This window comes from Sebastes fasciatus, chromosome 1 (assembly GCF_043250625.1).
Source record: "Sebastes fasciatus isolate fSebFas1 chromosome 1, fSebFas1.pri, whole genome shotgun sequence".
In the NCBI taxonomy this organism is placed as follows: domain Eukaryota; kingdom Metazoa; phylum Chordata; class Actinopteri; order Perciformes; family Sebastidae; genus Sebastes; species Sebastes fasciatus.
Genome location: NC_133795.1, coordinates 13,267,428 through 13,287,114, shown reverse-complemented (window position 1 = coordinate 13,287,114; position 19,687 = coordinate 13,267,428). Strand labels below are relative to the sequence as shown.

The window sequence follows — 19,687 nt, the reverse complement described above, 5'->3', positions numbered from 1 at the left end:
TCAGACACAAAAGAGGATTATACCACGGAGCTGGAACACTGGCGTATTTATGGCCGGTTTGTGCCTCTAGACAATACAATCCAATTAAAAACATTTATTGATCAAATTACCTGTTTGAGTAGTTGTTTTAATGGCATTAATTGATGATAATGGCTCACACTTATTGTGTGAACCACTAAGTAAGTAACATGTCAGTCAAACCCCTAATGTCAGGCATTGGACCTGCTGATAAATCTAAACAGCAAACCTCTTCCTTGTCAGCAACATGCCGATCAAACCACAGAAGTTGCTTAGTGTAGTGCTGAAGAAAAGGAAAGGTTGTGACCTGCAGAACCCGAGGGAGGTGCAGCGCCGGTCTTCTGCCACTGCGTAGCTTCAGCAGCCATTTTCTTGATGTAGGGCTCGTTGACGGTCAGCAGAATGTTCTCTGGTTTGATGTCCGTGTGGATGATCTTACACTTGGTGTGGAGGTAGTCTAAACCCTGCAGAACCTGCGGTGCAGAAAAGTCAGCGTGTAAAAATGACGGATGTTCAGAGCAGTATCTGTTTTTCTTGTTGCTAGTGTTACAATAGTGCAGTCCACAGTCTGACTGACTCTGCACTCAAACATGAAATGATCATTTTGTCCTCTTAATAACAATAAATAATAAGTGATATTTTAAAGACAGATTGTTTGGGTGTAGCTGTACAGTACCTGTTGTATGATGCTTTTAACACAGGGTAGGGGCAGGCCTTGATAATTCGACTTGATGATCCACTTCAGTAGGTGATAACCCAGCACCTCAAACACCATGCACACATCTGAAGAGATACGCCGTCAAGGACTAACACAACATGTCAAAAAGTTCTCAATCTACAGGGGACCTACGCCAATAAAGTTTATAATAACACACATATAATCATACACAGAGCTACACATTTCTCTTGATCCAAAGCCAGATTATTTTGAATTTGAGAAATATAACAATATTAATTATATTTATATAAACTATATTTCTCACCAGCAAAGCTCAACACTGATTGAAAGCTGTAGGAGCCTAAATGCAGTTTGTTGATGTTTGATTAATTAACGATAATTTAAGTCAATATGTAAAACAACTGTACTTTACATGTTTTATTGAGTTAGAAGGAATCGGAGGGACAATCAGGCCAGCGGAGAGCGGTGCCACACAACTTTTTTTTACCTCCCTCTCTCTTTCTATCTCTGTAACGATTCTCGCTTGAATTGGATAACACTGGAAATGGACAATTTTTCTGTACCAATGTTTTCATGTGTCGAAGTAAATGGTTGAACTTTACCGAGTGGTCCTGTGGATTTTTTTGTTGTGGATTACGACGAGGGGAATTGTTACAATGTCAAGCTAAGACTTCATTCACTGGAAACCTACAAAAGTATGCTTAAAAAAAGGAAGATGAAATAACGTCAACGAGTCTTTCGGCACCACACACCATTGCCCGTACCTTTCCTGGGCACATATACTGCTGTAGATTGGGTGGCGTGGGAGAGACAGGGATAGAGCGAGCGCTGGTGTATTGGGGACTGTGAAGCTTAAAGACATGCCAAAGCACACAGCGAGCCCAACGTCAAGATGAACATCTGTGAACCACGAATAGCAGGGCAGAGTGTGAATCTGGGGGTGTAATAAAATTGCTGGAGACTTTAGACTGCCAAATGACTGGCACTCAAAATGGTATCTTGTCACTGCTGTTCGCATAACGAGCTCAATAATTGTAGTCGGCTGAGAGATGTTCCATCTTTAAAAGTAATGCAGACAAATGTGGCCTTCGAGCACTATAACAAGGATGAGCTAAATTAATGTCTGGCCTGAGGTGATGCAGTCTTACCCTTGGATGTTCCACACTAAAGTTAGCTATTTGGCCTGGAATGAGTGTAATCAGTATGTCCAAGCCATCACAGTGAGACAGCAACAGAACGGAAGAGAAAATGGAAGGACGCCAAGCATTTAAGTTGCTGTTATTGCATCGTTCCCTTCCTTCACAGAACGACAGCACCGGAAAACCTTCTACAATGTAAACTATTGGCTGACACACTGGTCGGTATGCACCGTTTTAAAAGGACGCTGTTCAGCTTATAAACAAGACATTGCTTTGCAAAACCTATAACTTCATCAAAAGTGGACAACAATATTGTATGTATTCATCATTCCCACTCAGCCAATCTGATTAGATGCGAGGAAAAGGGTAGAGCATCTAAAAGAAATAGTGGATTTCTGTATTCTAGGGACACGTGAACGGTTACTTCCAAAGAACAAAGGATACGAGTGCCGTTCATGCCAGAAATTTTGAAGTCGTCTAGAAGCTGCACCACTTTCTCTCTGCTGGGGTCGCTGGGATCTGTGTTTCTCACCTGGAAAACACACACAAAAACACACACAGGGTTGTGAAAGTTGCGGGCACTGGAATCACTGGAGTTATGAGCCAGTGTGAATATGTTTATGTCACGGTGACTGTGTGCCTTACGGATTTCAGCAGCTTGATCTCATCCAGAGCAGTTTCTGTGTAATGTTCAGCACTTTTTACAACTTTCATGGCCACAAAGCGCTTCTCCCTGAAAAACACACACAAAAATCAGGGGTTTAACTCAGTGGTTAATAACCGCCAAAGCTTCAAGGGGGGGTTGCGAGGCCTTACAGAATACTCTAGCATACAGTATATTCTATAAATATCACATATAAAGGCAGCAACATGGAAAAAGTAAATGTGTGGCTGTCACTGTGGACCATTACATACATGCACACAGCACTCCATGGCTACTGTTAAGAGATACAGACACTATTTTAGACCCTTCTTTTTCGGAAGTATTGCTCGGTGAAATCCACTCATGTGCTCTGTAAATCTGCACATCACCGTCGCACAGTCAAGTTTAGGAGCAAAACTCACTGGATGTCCCAGGCCAGCCACACGGTGGAGAAGTGCCCCCAGCCCAGCTTACGGATCACATGGTATCTCCCGTGGAAGAGATCTCCAATCTTCACATGGTGATATCCACCTGGCCAAAGGAATATGCAGATATATGTTGTTTAATTATTGTATAGTGAGTAAAGCTGGTGTGTAAATGAATTTGAGAGAAAATCCATTTCACACACATTGATATGCACACAAAAACATTTAAGGTTTACTCCAAATTAGATATTTAATCATGTTTTATCTAATGTAATATGTGTATAATTGCTAAAATATATGTCAATACAAGTACTATTTATGTCATTGTACTAATACTATGTTTAATTGGCTTGGATATATATACACACAACACCCACCTTTGCAGTAGTCGTTGGGGTCCTCCTGCTCATCGTCATCAGAGCCCAGGATCTCCTCGTCCTGCTCTGGGGTTGGAGAGTCCGCCTGGCCCGGCTGAGAGCCGCCTCCACGACCATGAGGCTCTGGTCTGAGGGGGGGAGACAAAAAGAGAGAGAGAGAGAGAGAGAGAGAGAGGGGCGGTTAGGGAGAGGAGAAATCAAAAAGACAGACAGGAACGTAAAAGACAGGGGAGGAAGGAAGCGCAAAGGGAGGGACAGCGACGGTGGGAAAACGGGTGAAAGACATCAGATTGGCTCACAGAGAGAAACAGAAATCGTGTAACACTGAGAGGAAAGAGTCAACATTCGAGAATGTGATTTCCATAATACGTCATTTTCAGAGGCATTTTATCAAAAAATCTTACAGTGTGTTTTCATCCAGAGAAACTCATGAGTAATATCGTGGATACGAACAAATTCTTCACCAAAAGTACAATCAAGCAAAGATCAGGAGCCTGTTTAATAATTCTGAAAAAACAGTCATGTAAGCACAAAGGGACAGAAGAAAGCTGCATATAATCGACAGATTAATCGGCAATGAAAATAATCGTTGGTTGCAGCCGTAGATCAGTTGACTAATCGTTCGTTTTGGTCTTAGTCGACTGAAGATTTCTTGAGCGAATTAGTTGTTTTTTATGTTTTTTTTCACGCTGAATGACTTATTCCCAAGAAACTTGTGAGCGCATCTCTGGTAAACACAAGAGTTAAAATGGTGCTTTTGTATGATTTTTTGAAACTCAGTTTCACAGATCTGTCGATTAAATCAACTAATCGATTAGTCGACAAAATTGTATTAGTGTTCGTCGACTAATGCCTGATTTATACTTCTGCGGAAACGTTTGCGCAGAGCTTCTGCAAAACTGCAGAGCGCTCGTAGAGAGCCACGCATTTCCTGAAAAATGTGACTACGCGCCAGGCATTGCAGACACTGCAGAAGTTTGACTGGACATCAGAGCCGGGTGGTGGGATTTCAGGAGAACTACCTCACATCCGTTACAACAACAACAACATTATTAATTCACAGGAGTTCGACTTCATCCGCCAACTCTTGTGTATTTTTGTTGTGTTGGACCAAACTTATGTTGAACTACTTGATCACGCCTATCAAATAAACCACAGAGCGCCTGACAAAGGATTTGAAAACCGTGGGTCCAAATCAAATGGAAATTACATGCTATGCTCAGTCCACCGCAGTACTATGTATGTTTGGCGTGAATGAGATGAGCCCACACAGAACACATAAGCACACAACCGTAGGAGTATAAAATCATGCATACGAATTTCTATGGTTGAGGACAACACTAATATCCAGTAATGACAGCAAATATGTCTAAGCAGAGAAAATACAACACTAAAGTTAATGAGATTTTCATTGTTGTGTCATGTTAAGACATACGAGGCCACTTCAAGAATATAACTGCAGAACACCTTTAATCAATTTAAAATAGCAGGAAGTGTCAGTCCCTATATTTTCTCTTTGTATTGTTTCTCTTCTCATATTTGTGGACGCCTGATACAGAGACACAGGTCACCTGTGAAACACTGCGGGACATAAATGGATGAGACCAGCTAAGTGTCCTGGCTAAGAGAGCTGCTGCAGAGAAGGCCAGGTTCAACTCATAAATTGTTTCTCACCTCTCCTTAAGAATCAAAACTCATTTTAGCTGCAACCAAAAATAGCAGCTCACACTAAAGTGGACTCAGTGACAGAACACTGTTTTAAACAGCTCTCTGCCTGATTGTAACATTTTAAGTCTCATAATACTTCATTATTTCCTAAATAAAGTCAAGTCAATTGTATTTGTATAGCCCAAAATCACAAATCAGCCTCAGGGGGCTTTACAATCTGTACATGAAACAACACCCTCTGTCCTTTACAGTGCGAACCTCTCATCGGATAAGGAAAGTACTTCCATTTGAGACACACATTAAAGCGCATTTCTGGAGTGGAATTTTAAATTAATTTAAAAACAGCATGGATAGGGTCAATAACAGAAGTGGCTCAGGAATCTGTGTCGTCAGTCAGTTACACAATAAGTCCCAAACGGCTGGGTAGGAAGTACAGGGAGGGAGGAGAAGTAGGATTTATTTTTCTTTTAAACCACCTACTAAAAGCTGCACAAAAAACACATAGTATTAAACAATGACTCTTTCAACCAGGACCTAATATTATTAAACATTAATAGTACTGTTGAATAAGTCATGGTGATTGCTTAAATGAGCATGTTGTGATGTGTGAATCTGAACAAAGTGGAATGAATTATTGAGTTGTTCATAAAGGACAGCTCATTGGAGAGTAACAGAGACCGTGTTTGATTCCATTAGAGGAATCACACACAGGATTCAAGAGAGAAATCAAACAAGTAAAACAAGAGGCCCCCGTAGATGATGAAGGTGCAGCATGTACAGTAACTACAACCGGTGCTCCAGAGGAGAGCATCCAGCTGGACAAACTATTAACTTGGAACACTACATAATCTACCTGAGTCAGTTATTAAAGCCAAAGGACCAACTAAACCAATTATGGTCACACATTATCATCTCTTTCTTGTTTTGTGATCTATTAAAAGGGATAGCTTGGGTGTTTCGAAGTGAGGTACTTATCCATAATCAGTGTATTACTTACAGGAGATGACGGTCGGCACGCCCCCAGTTTGGAGAAGCAGACAGGAGTTACCGCACAGAACCAAAGCAGTGTACTGCTGTGGACGGGGCCGGCACCAAAACGTATTTTAGCCACCTAAAATAAAAGCCCAGTGTGCGCTATATTTAGAATATTTTCACCGGTTTACTTTGCTGTCAGACAGCCCTTTCCGACGGGGAACTGAAGCCGTTATATCCATCTATGCTCTCGCCAAAGCCACCGGACTCCACTGATAAAAACCTGTAATTTTACCTCGCAGAACACGGAGGTTGCTGGTCAACCGCCGCCTCGATCGGTTAGCATGTTTGTGCCACTGTGTGACTTTGGTGAATCCAAACTAACCAACAAACTAACCGATCGAGGCAGCGGTAGACCAGCAACTCCTGTGTTCTATGAGCTAAAATTACGGAGTCTGGTGGCTTTGGCGAGAGCATAGATAACGGCTTCAGTTCCCCGTTGGAAACATAGACTGTATAGCTGTCTCACAGCAAAGTAAACCGGCAAAAATATTCTAATGTAGTGTACACTTAAACTGATTATGATGTTTTTAGGTGAGCCTTTCATTTGGGTGGCTAAAATACGTTTAGCTGCCGGCCCCGTCCACAGCACTGTATTGCTTTGCCTCCGTGTCGGTACTCCCGTCTGCTTCTCCAAACTGGGGGCGTGCCGACCGTCATCTACTGTAAAGTAATACACCGACTATCGATAAGTACCTCATACAACCCCACTTCAAAACACCCAAACTATCCCTCTAAGTAAATGACCGTTTCTGGACGAACTGAATAGCTCTTGGTTTGCTCATCCTCTTGGTGCTGTCCGTGGTGCTGAAAGAAGAGACTGCACTGGTACTGTGTCTCTCCCACTGAATCCAAACCACAGAGTAACAAACAAATCATCCATCACCAATGAATCATGTCAACACTCTTCAGCCAATCAGTAACCACTAAAAATAAACTTGCCAGCATCCCCTGCAGGCCAATCAGTCCAATTTTAAGCACACCACAATAATGCATTAACATGTTTGGTCACAATTCAATCAGTGGCTTAGACAGATGAACCAGGGGCATCTTATATTCATCACAGTCCTTCCAAATACCAAAAATATACTTTTTACAATACCGTACTACGCTGAAAACAAACACCTTTTTTTTTAATTTGTATTGCTGAACAAAACAGGGCATCTGTTTGGCTTGTTGCCTGCTTTGTTATGTTGTCTCAACACAACAGCTGTACTAAAACTGAAGAAAGCCTACATGAAATACTAAATCAGGAAAAGATCGAAGAATAAGTAAACAAGACTAGGAGCAAAGATTCCTGTGCCGACACAGAGCATTATTACCCCACTATCTTTAGTATTTTATTGAAGAGCCGAAGATCATGAGTCATTATTAGAGCTGCAACGATTAATCGATTAGTTGTCAACTATTAAATTAATCGCCAACTATTTTGATAATCGATTAATCAGTGTGAGTATTTCTTTTTCAAATTCAAAATTTTCTGATTCCAGCTTCTTAATGTGAATATTTTCTGGTTTCTTTACTCCTCTATGACAGTAAACTGAATATATTTGAGTTGTGGACATACAAAGACGTTTGAGGACGTCTTCCCGGGCTTTGGGAAGCACCGATTGATATTTCTCACCTGATAACTAATTGATTAATCAAGAAAATAATCAACAGATTAATCAACAATGAAAACAATCAGTAGTTGCAGCCCTTGTCCTTATGCTGCTTCACTGTATTACTGCAGAGGGCTGATCGTGGTGCACTGTGGAGGTAAAGAACAGCTAACAGCTTCCAGCAAGACATCCTGCTCTCTGCATGCACTGCAGACAGATGTTTACAGCACAACAACATCGTTTTTCTTCATAACATTTCAAATAAACATACGGTGGTCTTGCATACAAAATATCTCATTCGAATTTTTCTAATATGCAAAGCACATCAGTCCCTGTGTGCTACATTTGGACGTGCTATTTCAGTTTAACAGTAAACACTGGATGGTGCTGGGGAGGATTTGGAGCCAATTAAAGCAAGTCAAATTATCTCTTAAGCTATGAGAGGGTCTGAGCAGCTGACGCTGCCACATACCCTCTGAAGAAAACAGTTCACTCTTAACTGTTTTCTGCCGTTGCTTCTAAAATGTGATAGCGGAGAGACAAAAAGAAATGTGTTTGATTGCTTTGGTTAATGCTACTTTATTGTGACGTGCTTGCAAACGATGTTAGAAGTCACTAGGATTAGCACGCCTAGATAATCAGTTCATTGGCTTAAGTCTAAGCAACAGAAGAAGACGGACCACTTTGGATGCGTCTTCGCATGCTTACAAAGCTGCGTCACGCTCGTCCGCCTGCAGAACTCAACGGTTTGTTTTGTTGAGCTGAAGTGAGTCAGAGATTAATTCATAAATTAGGTCCTTTACTATTTTGACAAGAAAGGGCTCGGAGTTCAAGTGAGTCGAATTAAAATTTCTCTTTTTTGGAGCCTGAACAATTCAGGGTTTTGATGCAGACACCAAAATATATAAAAATGCAGCCAGTGAAACAGATACTGCAACTTCTGTTTGCATATCTGTCAACCCATGAGCTGTACCAGATATATCTGTAATAATCCAAATATCACCCAGTGATATTGGCCTGTTGGTGATATATCTGTCTGGCTCATATGAGTAGGAGGAATCCTCCAAGGAGAAAAAGCTGAGAGAAAAAGATTGTGATTATTATGCTTCTACATATTCGCCCATCTGTTGTGAGATTTTTCTCTCAAAAGAAAAGGTGTCACTGGAGTGGGCACACCATTTTTCATTTGCTCATAACCAAAAATAATGTTTGGGTCTCCCTACGTTTAACAGCAGCATTGAAGAGAGTAAACACTGGATGTTTTTACTAGTTAATGTGTTCTCTTTAACTTGTACTGCGCTTACTTAAAGACAAATGTGCAGCCTCCAGCCTTTCTCTGGGCTTGATTGTGATTGTAGCTTAAGCAATTTCGGCACTTACACTCAAGAACTTGGTCAGCCCACACACCGTGTGGCAAAGGCGTAAAAACAACACTGCATTTATTCATTAACTCCCATGCACACAGTGTAGAAATCTATCAAAACACTGCCAAGGTCAGTCTCCTCTCATCCCTCATCCCTAGTGCTTCAAACGTGAACGACAATTCCCTGTTCCCTCTGCTGTTTGTTTTATCTCAGATACTCAAACAGACACAAGCTTTAGAGCAACGCTTGCTGTAATGAACAATAATAAAAAAGTGGGCTTAAACTGGGCTTCAGTATAGTGGGGAATTTTGGTAACAAAAGTTGTGAAAACATTAGTCAAGCACCTCCACATGGCTTCTTCCCAAACATGAGATAATTAATATTTGCAAACAAAAACTGACTGAATCTTCTCATGTTAGTGCTAATAAAAATATGAGACAAAAGTGACCATTGACATGTTTTAAAAAAAGCATTTTACAAAGAATCATATGCATCCATTTCAGTGAATGTTGTCTGTTTCTCTGCAGCACCTGCTGCATCGACAGACTAGATACTGAATATACTGCACATGTTTGGTCATGAACAAAACAAGACCAAAATGTTCACAAAGTTTTCATTTGACTAATATATTGATGAACACAACAAAAGACTAAAATCTCAAAATAGATGTTCATGGTTGAACATCGTTGATAACTGACTAAAATGTTTTTTTGTCGACTAAAATCCCATTAAAATATGAAGGATTAAGCTAAAAAACTGACACATTGGATACCAGGACAAGGACTAGATCTAAATATAGCTGCCAGAATGAACACTATTTTTAGTAAGTCGAGAGCAGAATTATGAGAGGACAGAACGGTGGAGGTTAGAGACACAATGTCTATATGAGAGGAAAAAGGGAGAAATACTTAGCAAATACAAATGACATAAAAATGACATTTTGAACCGAACACCAGCGAAAGGCAGCAGATGATCAAGCCTTTTCAAAATCGTGCGTTCAAGTTTTTTTTTCTCACTGCGGTACATCGACAGTTGGACGGAGACAGTTGAATACCCTCCGATGGCCAGACAACGTGAAAGCAGCATACTTCAGGGACTTCTGCAACACTCAAAATTCACCTGGAGCTGTCTCAAGACAACCTCTAACTGCCTGTGGCTGTCACGCCTGCTCACCCACACACACACACACACACACACATACACATCCAGCTCTTACCTGGCAGACGCACGGATGCCCATGGGACGTGATGGAGGGAGGAGGACAGGAGAGAGTGGAGTAGTTAAAAAACCTTCTCACTCCATGCGCCAAGAGAAAGAAAAAAAGAGGTCCAAAAGAATGAAAAGGGATGGAGAGTGAAAAGTAGAGTGGAGGAGGAGGAGGAGGAGAGATCAGTGGTGATAAGTGAAAAGCAGAGATTATAGAAGAAGGGGGTGGCAGACAGAATGAGAAGAGGGGAAAGAGGAGGAAAGAGAGGTGGGAAGACGAGCGCAGAGAGGAAGAAGAGGAAGAAGAAGAGGAGAAACGTGGAGGCTCTGCTGCAGGCTGAACACTGAGGCTGAGTCCTGGAGCACGCTTGCTGACTCTCGCTCACTTTCTCTCCCACACATTCACTGTCTCTCTCTCTCTCTCTCTCCCTCTATCTCGGTCTGACCGAGAATTCTCCTTGGCTGTCGTCAGCCGCTGGCCCCGCCCCCTTCACTGACAGCTGTGAGACGATTGGGTGATGCAGCCCAGCACTGCATTGCAGGTGAGGGACGACATCAGCCCTCACCCCTCCTCCCTGTCTGACCAAAACAACACCATTCCTCTTCCCCCTCTCTGTCTGTCCATCATCATCACCCCCCTCCCCAATCTAGTACGCCTGCCATTCCAACAATGTTTCACTCATCATTTTTTTTTTGCACTGAAACAGCAATGCTACTCAGACTGTTTGTTGCGTACGCACTATGCCCCAGCCTCTGCAGGGTTTGCTCCTCATGTTATCACAATCAAGACTGGATGCAGGAGAGGAATCAGTAGTAGGGCTGTGCATTGGCAAGAATCTGGCAATGCGATACGTATCATGATACTGGGGTAATGATTCAATATATTGCGATTTTTAAAATCTAATTTTAGGAAAACTGTCATAGTATAAAGAACACACCATTTTAGAATAGGCGGAAATAACACATTTGTACTACGGGCAAAAAACTGCATGGTTTTAGCCCCAAACTGCATGGGATTATCATAAAGTGGGAATGTCTGTAGAGGTGAGACTCGTGGGTACCCATAGAAACCATTTTCATTCGCATATCTTGAGGTCAGAGGTCAAGGGAACCCCTTTGAAAGACAACGTGGGGAACCCACAACAATATAATGCCATGCTTGAGACAATGAAACTAGATTCATTATTAAGGGAAATCAAAATGTACAAAAAAACCTCTGGAAAAAAAGGCTGCAGTAAAAAAAAAAAAAAAAAAAAAAACATGTGCCAGATGTTGTTTTTCAATCTGTACACAATCCCTGGCTGCACAGAGAACAACCCCCTGAATCGCTGTCATGGCTTTATTTCTATAGTGGTGTATTTAAAAAAAATAGATTAATTTTATACTTATCTTCGGCCTTGGTTTTGGAAAAGGGCTGCAGAGTTAAATACCTCCTCATTCAGAGTCAATGTCAAACACTAAGTATACTCACACACTATTATGTGGATCAAGTACCAATCTGAGTACGTTAGTCATTCATGCTTTTTGTCAGTAATATGTCATTAAAAGGTACAGTGTGTAGGATTTGGCCACTTGGTGTGGTTGCAACCAGCTAAGTACCCCTCTGCTCACTTCTCCCTTCCCAAGACGGCGGTAACGTGAGCCGCTGAGTGCAAAACCATGGTAACACCGTTCGCCTCATTCAGAGGTTTCACAAGTGTGTCAGAGAACTACGGTGGCTTTCAGGTAACGTAAAAACATGAAAGACTCTCTCTAGAGCCAGTGTTTGGTTTGTCTGTTCTGGGCTACTGTAGAAACATGGCGGAGCAACATCGCGGACTCCGTGAAGAGGACACGCTCCCTATGTAGATATGAAGGGCTCATTCTAAGCTAACAAAAACACGATTCTTAGTTTCAGGTGATTACACACTAATGAAAACATAGTTGTGAATATTATATTCCAGTTCTACTAATAGATCCCTCGATGTGTTACACACTGGTACTTTAAATTGATTGATTATACACGATACCTGACCCAGCTATTTGAGTTGGGGCCCGATATCCGATCCAGTATTGATGCATCCGTACCTGTGAACCAAATGCTCTGGTGCACTGTGGGAACTAGCCTACACTATTTGGTCAATCCGGTCCATAAGGTCACATTTAAGCATTTATTAAGTGACAAGCATAATTTTCTCTGGAGAATTACCAACATTACCTGTAAAAATGGCCTACTTTTGTAATCCTAGTAAATTCAATTTTATTCTCATAATTCATTGTAAATATAAACACTATCCACACGAGCATGTGAAAGGAGCTGTATGCACCAATACAACAGATGTTGGCCCCGGTGTGAAAGGACGCAATACATTTTCGCGTTAAGGCATCCGATGACTAAAATCATTCATCCGGTTAAAACATTATGGTTAAAAATGACCTCTGTCTAAAAAGCATATCATAAAAATGTGGCTTAAAACGTACAGCTTCTAGCAGACAACCACACCACTGCCGCACGCGCAAAGGTGATATGACACAATTGACAGGCGACCAAATGAAATCCACCGTTACCTTTTTGGGATTTGGGATAATGAAAGTACACAACTCAACAAAATATATAACACGGGTCAAGTCGTTTAGACATTTTAACGCAGAAATGTTAAATATCATACCTTTAACAGAACTGAGTCATCATTAATGTGATTAGTTACAACTGTGATGTAGTGAAATTAAATAGTGAAATAAACTAGTAGCCTTTTTTCATAGGAACACAGGAAAATTCCTCATCTGAATCATCAGATTACTGGGACACTGGTAACAGAAGAGGATCTGAATGCTCTCTTTTGATGATGGATACATTTCATTGTCAAATTAGACAAATGAGCACAGAGACCCTCTGTCTCTCTCCCTCAATAATGAACACTCACTTAGGAAATAAAAACTAATGAAAACAAGGGGAGAGTTTTTTTTCAAAAAGATATTAACTGCAGCCTCTGTAAGACCAACAACAACCATCCCACTGTCAACGTCCCTACTTTGCTTTAACAAAACTGGTTGTACTTTTACAAACCGTTTCAATAAGCTGATGCCGACTCTGTCTTACACACAAAGGGCCTATTAAATGGTCGGTTTAACTGCGGCCTGGGCCAGTGATTGTGCCAGTGAGGGCTGAAATGTAACACAGAGCCACAACAACTTGACATCTCCATCACTGCTGTGCACACATCTGACATGACAGAGTGTGTCAGCGTCTCCTGGCTTCTCCTGGCTGTATTGTTTCCACCCATCAAGCCCCATCAGATCTCTAGAGCAAAACAAACAAGGACAAAGAGGAGGGAAGAGCTCTTGGGGATGGAGTGTGGCCAAAAAGTTTACGTCGTCTCCTCCTCCTACCCTCCCTCCAGATAAAATCAATGACGAGAGCCTGGGCAGCAGAATAAAACAGCAGCACTAGGTAGCTGTACTGAGGGTGCAATGCACACTAAGTGTAAATGAGCGTGCTGCATCACCTACTTTAGCACCTGCAGGGTGAGGACACAGAGAGCAAGAGAAAGAGAGGAACACAGAGCTGTACTTGGCTGCAGATGATAAAAGAGTTGATGGATTATGTAATGAACTGCAGCTATGGAGGGAGAGGGAGAGATAAAAGCAAAATACAAAGGAGTGCAACTGTGCTGGTAAATACTCTGCAATGCTGGCTATTCCTGTTCAGACTCCTGAGTGCACATGTAGTCCTAAAATTACATCTGAGGCACAGAAAGTTAGACAAAACAAGTGGTTTCTTGGAGAGATGCAAAAAAAAAATTTGCAAGGCAGAAATACAGTGAAAAAAAATCGGGAGGGCGATAAGCTCTTTCAAAAGCTGGCAGCACAAATCCTCCAGGGACATCATCCGTCCTCTTATCGCTCACTTGCACACACACTAAGCAAAACACACGAGCGGGTAGTCAAGTACCGCATAGAGCAGCAACAGGCAGCATCTGCTCCTTAATGAAAAATGGATCAGCCCATCAATAAGTCAGCCAAACTCTGTGTAAACTGGCATCTGGCGCGTGCACACGTACACACGCCAAAACACTACCACGCTGAACAACTCCCATCATCACAGATTCCTCGCTTTCCTTCAATCCTGCTTGCACAAATACAAACATGAGCCTACTCACTTGCATGTGAGACCGCTGGCTAGCTTCACCACAGCTGTATTGATGGAGAAGATCCAGTCCAGGAGCCACATGACCCAGAGGACACTTAGCTGAAGCTGTTTTTACACGTCAAGTCTATACTGAACTGAACTTGGCAAAGGTGGGCGGCACTTTAAAGCTCTGGGTCTGGGACCAGGCCTGCTGCTCTCCTCTCCCCTGGCTCTTCGACTGAACGGTGGCTGCTGCGTCCTCTCAGCAGCACAGCAGCCACAACACAGCGACTGACACAAGAGAGAGGGAGGGAAGGAGCGTAATGGGTGCAAGGGAAAAAGAGAGAGAGAGAGAGAGAGAGAGGGAAGCTGATTTATGCTTGGGTGCTCGCAACTTGCTTGAACTCTTGCACAGCATCACTGTCAAGAGGAGATGGTGGCAAAGATACAGGTGCATGCTGGTACAGCAGGAAGGTAGTTAATATAGTTTGGCCTGTTTACCCATAGACATACATTATATACATAGACGCTGCACTAAGTCCTGGATCGTACGTCAACGTGAGCGCCGTATTGGACCTGGCAAGGCTGGCCCAATTATGGGCAATAAAAAGCATTATAACGTCTACATTTCTCAACCGATTTCAATGAGTCGTTATTATATTCAAACGTTTATGATCTACGAGGAGTAACGTTAAGTTAACGTTACAACTTTTTTTTCTTTTCCCCAACACCGCTTCCGGTTCATGGATCACCGGCCTGTCCTCACATATGGTGGGATTCAATCAATTATTAAGTACTTATTAAAAACTAGTACCATCACATCACATTTTCCTTTAAGCATTTTTCACGTTATCAACTGTTACAACAAAACGTTTGTTTCTGTAACATCTGATAAGAGCTAGCTAACGTTTGTTATTGTTAGCTAATCAATATAAGTTAATGCTAGCTTATTGATGTTCATATCTAACGTGAATATCGTGATTAAAACATGAAATGTACGATACTTATTAAAAACGATATGTGTCTAATATTGCAAACAATAAAACTGATGGCATGTCTTGGTTAACAATTAAACTATTAGATTATTTAGGTTTTTTTTAGGCTTAGGAAGGACGTTATGTTTTCACTGGCATTGGTTTATTCGTTTGTTCGTTGATTTGTCCGTTTGAACGATAACTCCAAAAGTCCGAAATGGATTTGAATGACATTTTTTGGAGGGGTGGGGTGTGGCACAATAAACAATCTGTTATATTTTGGTGGTGATCCGAATCATGATCCAGCTTCGGGAATTTTTTTTAATAACGACGTACATGAAACCTGCCTTGGCGGATGTCTGCGCTCTCCGAGTCCACTTCTAGTTATACTAATATTTATTGTCACCAATATTCATTTACATATTACTATTTGCCTGTTATTCTGATTGCTCTTATTAGTAAGTACATAATAGCAATTGCAGTAGCAGTGTTAGGGGTAGCCTATAGATGCCTATGTATACTTTATATGTCTTTTTGTGCCATTTATTCAGTTAAAAAAATTCAGCCACAAAAATTGGATGTCGAGTAGCGCCTTGAGGTAATCTGTATTGTTTACGCAGGCTTTGTAATCCTGTTTGAATATAACAGAAAGACCCTACTCTCCTGGTGTCTCGACTTCTTTTAAAAGTCAGAATAAACTTTTTATTTGATGGGTTAGGTAACATAAGATGATTTTTATGGTACATCATGTGTACCTGAAGGATACATAGATTTGTAAAAAGTATTCTAAAAAATTTATCTTTTATGTTATAAATGTCAACTCAAGTCCACTTTAGAGAACCATACTGTGAGCAATTTTAAAATTGGCTCCTATTACGGCAAATCAAGCACTCAAACTACTTGACAGCATTGACATTCTTTCAAAAAGGATTAAATGACTTCCTTTCATCCGTAATAAACTACTTGAGTATTTAAACCTGCAGTACGCAGAATGTTTTTGGCATCATTGGGCAAAAATTCCATAATAACCTTTCAGCATATTGTAATTCAAGTGTTCTGAGAGATAACTAGACTTCTGCACCTCCTCATGGCTCTGTTTTCAGGCTTTAACGGGACGGGAGACTTTGGCCAATCGGAGGTCATTTCACAGAGAGAGAGCGTTCCTATTGGCTGTTCATACAATGGAGGCAGCTGTCAGTCACTCACGTACTGCGATCAAAAGGTCAAACTACGCAACGCTGATCAAATATGAATTAATATTCTCTTACTTTAATGCCTATTTCTCATGTAAAATGTTGTCAGAAACATCTTGTTGTGAACTATTTAGCTGTAAAATTAGAACGTTTGCTCCAACTGGTGGGCGGTGCTTGGTATTTCCTCAACTGATCTCAACATGGCTGCTGGGTCACAAACTTTCTCATTTTACAGCTAAACAGTAAACTACAAGATGTTTCTGAAAACATTTGAGGTGAGAAATATGCATTACAGTAACGGAATATTGATTCATATTTGTTTGATTGGAGTTCACGAGTGATTGACAGCTGCTCAGAGACGGCAGGCTCCAGCTCGGCTCCGATTGGTCGTTTTCCTCCGGTCTGTGAAATCTTACCGATGCCACAGAGGCAAATGATTTTTTTTTCAGATTACCTGTCTATGTACTACCGTCAGGATATAGTGACCGTTTAAAAAAAAAAGAAAAAAATGTTTTATCATATTTGCTTTAATTCTACCAACTGCAGCTTTAAATGTCGTTTGTGTACTTATTTTATTTTTTACAATATGTTAAATAATAATAATGTAAAGGGGTTGCAAGCGACAAACTTGCAGATACATTGTGACTTCCTTCTATTTTAATGGTTCATATTTTGTTTAGCTCTTTTTTTTACTGTGTTAGATGATGCATCTTGTTTTTTGCCTTTGCTGCTGTACACTGCAAATTTCCCCACTGCGGGACTAACAAAGGAATATCTTATCTTATGCTGCATCCACCAATAGCTCTGTCTTAACAACACACACTTAACAGGTGCATGATGTTATGTGGGACAACTTCATTTCACAAAAGATAAGAGATAAAAGATAAAATAGTTGCCATGTTTACAGCCAAGTGATCATATTGGTGCGATTGTATGCATCAAAGGGTTAAATCAAGCATTTAAAGTGCTAAGAGGATATTTGAAAATATCATACATACATACTAACAAGTGCATGATGTTATGTGGGACAACTTCATTTCACATTATTTCATATTTTGTAAATGATAAAATAGTTGTCATGTTTAGAACCATTAAAAACTGTGTGTGTGTGTGTGTGTGTGTGTGTATGTGTGTTATGTATTTATCAAAATATATAACGCATGTATTGCCAGATAACTATTTGGTTAAAGTGAATACTGTTGGATACTGTTTTGTTAAATTTAACTTGTGATTTCCCCCTTTTTGCATGTAAGATTAAAATTGTTCCAACAGAAACCACTCATGAATATAAACAACAAGGTTTTAATGCAGACATATACTGCAGGGACTACAAGAATCATCATATTGGTGCGATTGTATGCATCAAAGGGTTAAATCGAGCATCTATGAAGTGCTTGGAGGATATTTGAAAATAATGCGATATATATCGTATATCGCGATGTTACCTAAAAATATTGGGATATTATTTTTAGCCCATATTGCCTAGCCCTACTGTCAGGATATAGTGACTGTTTTATAAAAAATAACTTATTTTAACCATATTTGCTCCAATTCTACCCACTGCAGCTTTAAATGTCATATGTGTAATTATTTTATTTTTTATAATATGTTAGGGGTTGCAACTAAGTCACAAACTTGCAGATGCATTGTGATGCTGCATCCACCAATAGCTCGGTCTTAATAACACACACTTAACAGGTGCATGATGTTATGTGGGACAACTTCATTTCACAAAAGATAAGAGATAAAAGATAAAATAGTTGCCATGTTTACAGCCAAGTGATCATATTGGTGTGATTGTATGCATCAAAGGGTTAAATAAAGCATTTATGAAGTGCTTAGAGGATATCTATTAAGCGATATGGCCTAAAAATAATATTGCAATATTTTAAGGCTATGTTGCAATACACAATATATATCACGATATAGCCTAAAAATATTGCAATATTATTTTTAGGCCATATCGCCCAGCCCTAGTTGCAAGTCACAAACTTGCAGATGCATTGTGATGCTGCATCCACCAATAGCTGTCTTAACAACACATACACTAACAGGTGCATGATGTTATGTGGGACAACTTCATTTCACATTATTTCATTTTTTGCAAATGATAAAATAGTTGCCATGTTTACAGCCAAGTGATCATATTGGTGTGATTGTATGCATCAAAGGGTTAAATCAAGCATTTATGAAGTGCTTAGAGGATATCTATTGGGAGATATTGCCTAAAAATAATATTGCAATATTTTTAGGCTATATCGCAATACACAATATATATCACGATATAGCCTAAAAATATTGCAATATTATTTTTAGGCCACATCGCCCAGCCCTAGTTGCAAGTCACAAACTTGCAGATGCATTGTGATGCTGCATCCACCAATAGTCTGTCTTAACACACATACTAACAGGTGCATGATGTTATGTGGGACAACTTCATTTCACATTATTTCATTTTGGCAAATGATAAAATAGTTGTCAGCCAAGTGAGTGAATGCCTCCTACTTAGTGTTTTCCAGACCAGAGAGAGAATAAACAGTGATGTTATGAAAACAAAGCAGGTTTTTCAACTTACTTTTTGCCAGGTTTCCTGGGCTTTGTCCTCTTCTTCCTTGCTTGCATTGCGAGTACTAAAAACAGTAGAGAGAAAAACAGTTAATACCTCGTTGTTTTTATTTAAAAACACGACACAGTGTTGTTTCTCAAAAGCTGCAGGTGCTAAACTGGTAGTTGCATTCGCAGCGGTGAGCAGCTAGCAGGTGACCTAGCCGCAGTAAACGCCTCTCACAGAGCTCAGTGAACCGGCCTTGGTTAGCTGCTAACATTCACTTTTCACTGCTAATATCACACAGTTTGTCCATTATCAAGCCTAATCCCTGGTATATGTGTTTGTGGCTCTCTGTGGCTCATTTTTTACTCTAATCTGGCTAAAAGTTTAGGTGTATTCTTGTCCCGCAGATCAAGATGTTAACAGTCTGTTAGCTGCAGCTAGCTTACTGTTAACACACACAGCGGAGCGCATGGTCCACTTTTACTTTCCATCCACTGTTTCACGGCTTGTTTACAGTTCTTAAAATCATTATGAAAGATAATTTACAGCATAAATGTCTTAATGAAGTGTGTGTACGTGTGTGTTTCAAGTGCGAGGTGTAAAAAAGAGCATTTAAGGAGCAAGTTTACAACAACAACGTTACCTTTTCTTTCCATGCTGCTAACCAGGAGATGAGCTGCGTTCACGGACTGTTGGAAATGTCGGAACT

General features: G+C 40.6%; 1 protein-coding gene across 4 annotated transcripts in view; it reads right to left on the bottom strand.

The window, feature by feature from the left end:
* Positions 1–19,687, bottom strand: part of srpk1b (SRSF protein kinase 1b) — a 27,270-nt gene extending 7,583 nt beyond the window's left edge. The window contains exons 1-8 of one of the 4 annotated variants that reach the window (XM_074630298.1): positions 19,622–19,687; positions 19,003–19,057; positions 3,282–3,409; positions 2,902–3,010; positions 2,482–2,569; positions 2,281–2,368; positions 695–801; positions 326–491 (exon numbers count right to left, since the gene is read on the bottom strand). In XM_074630298.1, the coding sequence (XP_074486399.1) occupies positions 326–491; positions 695–801; positions 2,281–2,368; positions 2,482–2,569; positions 2,902–3,010; positions 3,282–3,409; positions 19,003–19,057; positions 19,622–19,634 (754 nt within the window). In that variant the 5' untranslated portion in view covers positions 19,635–19,687. Of the gene's footprint in view, positions 1–325; positions 492–694; positions 802–2,280; positions 2,369–2,481; positions 2,570–2,901; positions 3,011–3,281; positions 3,410–10,162; positions 10,535–14,291; positions 14,444–19,002; positions 19,058–19,424; positions 19,522–19,621 lie in introns of those variants that run through there. The other 3 variants (XM_074630280.1, XM_074630288.1, XM_074630308.1) reach the window with 3 other exon arrangements.